General features: G+C 56.5%; 2 protein-coding genes across 2 annotated transcripts in view; one reads left to right on the plus strand and one right to left on the minus strand.

Moving 5' to 3' along the window:
* The window catches only part of ATPAF2 (ATP synthase mitochondrial F1 complex assembly factor 2), a 25,149-nt gene extending 24,486 nt beyond the window's left edge, over window positions 1–663 (minus strand). The window contains exon 1 of the mRNA XM_027765576.1: window positions 546–663. The gene's annotated coding sequence lies outside the window, so the exon portion shown is untranslated. The remainder of the gene's footprint in view (window positions 1–545) is intronic.
* Window positions 664–5,256: 4,593 nt separating this feature from the next.
* GID4 (GID complex subunit 4 homolog) overlaps window positions 5,257–6,754 on the plus strand; it is a gene marked incomplete at its 5' end in the record, with an annotated part of 25,426 nt that continues 23,928 nt past the window's right edge. The window contains 1 exon segment of the mRNA XM_014592915.1: window positions 5,257–5,316. Coding sequence (XP_014448401.1) covers window positions 5,257–5,316 — 60 coding nt within the window.

The raw sequence follows: 6,754 nt of genomic DNA on the forward strand, positions 1-6,754 counted from the left end.
CCCGCAGCCGCGGACCAGGCCCTCGCCGCCGGGGCCTCCTGCACCCGGCGTTTCCCACCCGGGACCTGCCCAGCTGGCGTCTCACACTCTGCGACCCCTACCCTGGTCTGACCCTCGGACTCGGGGCCTGTCGTCACCAGCTCCTGGCAGACCCCCCAACTCTCCCAGACCTAAGCCCGTGACCGGCCCGCCTGGGACCCGGAAGCCCCCCCGTGGCTGGCACCCTCTCGCTTGAATCCTTCCTCCCCGGCAGGAGGAGATCGCTAGACCTGCCCTCCCCTCGGTGTGCTCAGGCCCTAAAAAGCTCTCCATTGGCTTCCCCAGCCTCGGGACCCCCTCTGGGGCTGGGCCCACGTCAGACTCTCCCAGACCTGAGGCGTGAGGGCCCCCCAGTCCCAGGAATCCTCCCACCTGGGGTCTCCTTTGGAGAGTTTGATCTGCTCCCCCAAATGTGGGAGTGCCCTCTCTCCCTTGGCTGAGAGCCTCCAACCCACAGTGGTATCTCAGACCCTGAACCCCACCTTTCCAAAACCCGGTGCTCACACCTGGGTGCCACCTAGTAGGACACTTCCAAGTCTGTTAGGATCTTGCTTCCGAGGGTGCCCCACGCACACCCACCGCCTCCTCTTCGTGGTCCAGGAACCTCCTGCTCGCTGCCCCAGGCTTCTCATACTCCCACCCCACTCTGCCGCTGCTGGTACTCCACCCTCCCCACCCCATACCGTCTGCAACCGGCTGTCTTTCTGCATTGGTAACTTTTATCTACACCGCGCAGGGCTTCCTCGCCGCCTCCCATACCCATGCTGGGGAATCTAAGGCACCCACTTCTAGTACACGTCTTCCCACCTCCCCCCTGTTTGACCTGGATTTCCCAGTACCTGCCGCCAGGCCCTGGTCAGCTTTGGAACCACAGTTTCATCTGCCAAGGCCCCTTCTGTCCCTTACCCCTCTGGTGCCTGACACTTATTCCCAGCGCCAGAAGGTTGGTGGTGAATTCCCCTTTTTATCTCCCTTACCCACAAACCAGTCCCTCCTCCATTCCTCCCCCTCCCTTTTAACTTAGTCTGACACCCCACCCCGCAGGCTGCACCCGGAGGACCCTCCACACACCTGACCACCCGAAAGCCCTTCCAGAAGCCTAAGGCCCTCCATGCCGCCTCCCTGCCCCTACCACTGGGGGTGGAGTGTGCGACGTGTCAGTGCCTCGTGCTTGCCCTTTGCCCTTTAAATTTTTTAAATTTTAAATCTCTTCTCTGAACAAGTGATCTCCCACCTAAAAGACACTGGGGTGCCTTTCCTTGTGTTCGCGGTAGAGCACGCGTCAGTGTCTGCTTTCTTACTGCCTCGTGGGAATAAATACTTCCTGCACTTTCCCTTGGGAGCAACTGCACCCCCGAGCTCTTCGTGCACTTTGAAGTGCTGTCGCGAGCCACCATGTTTGTCGCGACTGAGAAACGAACTACGCTCATCACTACGTGCCTAATGCGATGGTCCCCTTCTCTTTCTCTTAAAATGTGAGACTAGTGTGAAGGTGCAGGCGGGTTTTTCAGCTCATCCGACGCTCCGGAGACCCCTGCTGTGGGTCATGTTTGGGGTGGTCTTGAACTCGTGCCCCTAGTCTCGTTTGATGGTTTCTGATGGGAAACCTCTGGCGGGGTGGCCAGGTAGGGAAGGGAAGTCTACAGTGACTGTCACCCGCTGTCCGTAGTGTCATTCTGAACCGCCAGACACTGGGCTCCTTATGAACAGTGGAACCAGCCAGTGGGGTGGCTGGTGATGGGGGCGGTGGTCAGCCAAGGAGTGCCACCTGCGTCTGAACCAGCGCCTGCTGCTGTGTCACCGCCACCTGCCCGTGGCATGTGTGTTGCCCCATCATCTGGTTTTTCAGCCAGGACTAGTTTCTCAGACTCGTCCTTCTCAGAACAGTCCTGCCCGTCGCGGTGCCCTCTCCCTTGTCTGAGCACCGTCGTGACACGCGGCTCACTTCCCGTACAGCACACTTGCTCAAGCTGTGCAGCTCCGTCTCCCACACGGTCACCGTGTAGCCACCGCCGTGACCTAATTTCGGCGTATGTTCACTGGCACCCCAGAGAGAAGCTTCATGCCCCTTGGCCTCACCCCCTTCAACCCTGGACAACCACCAATTAGTATTATTTTCGGTTTGCCTGTTTGGGACATTTGCTATAAATGGAGTCATACAGTGTTTTTCCTCCACGTCTGGTTTTTCTCACTTAGCATCACGTTTTCAAGGTTCACCCATGTCAGCGTATGTCCGCCCCTCGGTCCTTTCTGTCGTTGAATCGTCGCCGCTGTAGAAGTCATGCCTTGTATGGGTTTTGTTTATCGCCTAATCAGTTGGTGGGCATTTGGGCTGTCCCCCCTGGCGCTGGGAGGACCAGTGCTGTTTGAACATCCGGGGACAAATTTTTATGTGGACACGTGCTTTCGCTTCTCGTGGGTGGTAGACACCCAGCAGTGGGATTGCCGGGTCACGTGGGAACGGTTTTAGCATGTTGGTGAGCGGCCAGTGAGTCCCAAGGTCACGTGGGAACGGTTTTAGCATGCTGGTGAGTGGACAGTGAGTCCCAAGGTCACGTGGGAACAGTTTTAGCATGCTGGTGAGTGGACAGTGAGTCACTTTCCCTCCGCATCCTCGTCGGCACTTGCTATTGTCCGTCTCATCGACTGTAGCCACCTGAGTGGGCGTAGACTCTCACTGTGGGCCCGATTTGCATTTTCCTGATGGTTAACGTGCACCTTTTTTGAGATTTCGGTGTAGAGTCCCTCGAACCTTTACGCGTTTCCGGACCCTTTTTTCTTTTTCTTTTTTCCCTCTCTCGCTTTTTCCTTCTACTCTTTCCTTCTCTGTCGTCTAAGAAGCACGGCAGGATAAAGACCAGGCCGCTGACGGGAGCGTTGAAGAGCAGCTGCCGGGCGCAGCTGTGCCGTGCCACCCTCTCGCCGAGCACTCGCCTTGCTGTCCCTCGTGGAGGTGCCGGCCTGGCGTTTGGTTAAGCTGAGCGCGTGGTGGTGTGTCTGGGCAGAGTGGAAGAGACGCACGGCTGGGTGGAGGCCAGGCTGAAACTCCGACTCTTCTGTGTGGTAACCCCCGGGAGGTGTTAGCCAACGCATAGCTCACGTTTTAATCTTATTAGAGATACCCTGGCCACCTGATACCCTTTCCGGCAGCTGGGAAACCCCAAGCTGTACCGAATTCAGTGAGAATTAAGGCCTCAGGTTTTATTAAGGTCTGTGTGTCCTCTAAGAAAAAGTTCTTTGCAGAACACATTCGTGTCGATGAGCCACGTTAGATAAGGTCCGATCCCAAGGTCAGCGGGGGAGGATATTTAAGATGCTTGGGCAGTTTTCACACGGAACACCTTTGTCACCAGCACCAAACCAAAGGCACCGGAGCCTCACTGGAGCTCGTTCTCTGTGGTGCTGACACCATCTGGCCGACTGGGGTCATTGCAGCCTCTAAGGATGGCCTCGCTGTTTGCAGTTGGTAGAATTCCCAGCTCCAATAAATGCCACACAACTCCCGAGCTTCTCACAGTGAGACGTCATTTAACGTTAAGATCATAACGTACCACGGGTACCATTGTACAAGGGGACTTCAGAAAGTTCATAGAAAATGGAATTAAAGTACAGTTTATTTTGGTGCCAAAAACCCTGAAACCTGCATAGTTCATAGTATACATCTTCTGTGAACTTTTTGGAGACCCACCAACCACCACACTTAGTTTGCCTTCGTTCACAGTTTGACTTTTTTTTTTTTTGAGAGGTTTTTGCTATAGGGCGCGTGCGCTTGTCAGGCAGACAGAGAGAGACAGAAAGCGAGAAATCACCCCCAGGGGGGATGGTCACGCCGCAATCCCTTCTTCATTCTCCTCTCGGGATCTTGGGCACGCACGCACACGCGCCCGGCGTGAGTTTTAAGCCACCAGGTCCAGAACTGCGGTCAACTACATGGGAGTCCAGCGACATAGCCATTACACTAACTGCTGGTCCCACGGGTTTACTTTAGAAGCGAGTCTCATCACACTCTCTGAAACTGCCTATTCAAGGGTGCATCTTTACAGATGTGGGTGAGATGTACTGGTTAGTACATTTTAACCAAGTAACCATGCCCACTTCAAATGAGGCTACAGAGGAAATGGCTCTGTTGTCTCATGTCATAAGGAGTTGGGGACTGCGTCCATGAAAGCGAAGGCCTCGGCTTAGGCCTCTGGCTCCAGGCTGTGCCGCCCACCTCGGCTCCCCTGGCCTGTCGCTCATGGTCTCCCGCTGGCCGCTCCAGCCGGGTCGTGGCATGTACACGCCACCACACCAGGGAAGAAGAGCCATTCCTCACATGGCCGTCTTCAGAAGCTCTTTCCCGGGCTCAGCCAGGAGACACCCCTCTGAGTGGCCAGCAGGGCCACTCGCCCCAAACCGACGACTTGTAAGGGGCAGGGCCACGTGTTTGCCTTGGATCCATCAGGGTTGACCGGGTTTTGGTCAGGGAAGGTGCTAGGACAACTCTGGGCCCTGCCCGCACAGGGGAGAAGAACCCCGTGTTGGGTGGGCATCGGTCGTGTCTCAGCAGCTGACGATCGGTGCCACCAGGCCTCAGAGCAGCCGTGGCTGCCATCCGTGTTTATCTTAGCCCCCTGACTCTATTAAGGAACAAGCGCCCGGACGAAATGGTCAGAGCGGGGGTTCACGGGACAGTCGGGTGTTCGGCCGGCACTTTAGTTCAGAACCTCAGTCGGTCCCACCTGAGTGAGTCCCCTGGAAGCCATCCTGAGGTTCCGCCCATGCGGTGAAGAGATCTCGCTTGGGGTGAACACCGGGAGGGGCAGCTGTCCGGGGTCGGGGTATGGTGGCAAGGGAGAGAAGAGGCCAGAACGACACGAGAGAGTCAGGCAGGGTTACGGGGGGCACCTGCGTGCAAGGAGACGGAAACCCGTGCGCCGCAGGGCCCCGAGTCCAGATCAGACGGACACGTGTGGGGAAGGCAGTGCAGAGAGCAAGGCTTGAGCAGGCTCACCGTTCCAGAGCCGCTCTCGGCCTCGGGGTACTCCGCTGAAGGCAGGCGAGCAGTCTGGGATCCGCGGCCTCATCAGAGCAGCGCCTGTGATGGTCCCGAAGGCCGAGTAAGCCAGGGCTGCACTGGCCGTGCCCTGACCCAGGCCAGCCTTCCTCCGCCTGGACCCCCAGCGTGCCGCAGCGGGTCTTCCCTTCTGTAATGGGCTGTGTGTCCTTTCTTTCCAGCATGTGGACACAGGGAACTCTTACCTGTGTGGGTACCTGAAGATCAAAGGCCTGACCGAGGTAAGCACTCCGCGACCTGGACCAGGACTGGGGTTCGGGCGGGCCGTCCCAGTCTGCAAGGCCTGACCAGAGCACCCCGTTTTGAAGTATGGTCACTGCACATGGAACATAAAGCATGCGGTTTGGGCGTGTCCTGTGGCAGAGTGCACAGAGGCACAGATTCGTTAGGGCTGATTGGTTAGTGTGCTATAGGGGCATACGCTCTCTGGAGGAAAAACAGGGAACGTGAGGAAGCAAGCCGCCAGGTTTGGGACTCAAACCGCTGGCAGCCATGTAGGAGTCCAGCGCCTTAACCACATGTCACCTGCTGGCCCTGGACTCACAGATCTTTTAAGTTTATAAATATGTCACAATGAGACCAACGCTATTGATTGTGGGTCTTTTAAGTGAATTTGTTTATTCCACGGAGGAGAGACAGACTTCCCCAGTAGGGTCTTCACTCTGACCCACCCCCAGCCTCAGCCAGGGCACGGGGGACGGGGACGGAGTGCGTGCGCCTAGTGTCCGGGGTGTCACTGCGCCAGCACCTCGCCCCTTGATTTGTTTTCATCCTTTTGGGGGAAACCATTTATAAGAATATGGCTCTCCCCCTCATGATCAGTGCAGCAGTTTCCGAGATGAGCCAGGGTCCTCGAAGGTCTTTAAATCCCTTAGCTCACTGTAACAGTGAGAAGTGACCGTCCCGTTTCTAGCAGGGCAGCGTGCTGAGGGTGGCGTGTGCCCCGCTGTAACCCACTTTTTAAACCTCTGAGCTCCTGGGAATTTAGAATGTCGGAAGGAGCATCCTCTTCCCCACCGGCGAGTAAACAGGAAGAGGAAGGAAGGAGGTGACGGGACTGGCCTGCACACCCTCCGCGAGTGCTGGGGCTTGACCTAGCCGAGGAATCCTTTGGCCTTGCTCAGCTCTCTGGGGCTGGGTGACCTCACTCTGCCCCTTAGTGGTTCTACAATCTGATTTCTCTACATTTCTGGTTTCCTCGCCCGTAAAGTAGGAATTGAAAACCCCCTGCAGTCTGCTCTGTGGAGTTGGCCTTGGGTAGGAAGAGCACTGAGGAGAGGCACCAGCAGGTGGCATAGTGTTTAAGGTAGTGGGCTCCCACGGAACTGACCGTGGTTCTAGTCCCAGACCTGATGGCTTGGAAGTCATGCCGTGTGCATGCGTGTGCATGCCCAAGATCCCAAAAGGAGAACAGAGGAAAGGGGATTGTGGCGTGCCCCCCTTTCCCCCACCATGGGATGATTTCTTACTTTTCTTCTCTCTCTCTCCAGTGAGTGTACATACCCTATAGCAAAAAAGAAAGAAAGAGAAGACACCGAGGAAGAAGCTTTTGAAACTAACTTTTAAAGTTCTTTCCCTCGTGGTGGGGAAGGCAGCTAGAGAGGCAGGGCCCCCGACAGGGCTTACTATGTTGTGTAGTCCCCCTCGCCTCAGCTAGGC

Source organism: Tupaia chinensis, unplaced genomic scaffold (genome assembly GCF_000334495.1).
Source record: "Tupaia chinensis unplaced genomic scaffold, TupChi_1.0 Scaffold138725_1, whole genome shotgun sequence".
NCBI classification, from domain to species: domain Eukaryota; kingdom Metazoa; phylum Chordata; class Mammalia; order Scandentia; family Tupaiidae; genus Tupaia; species Tupaia belangeri.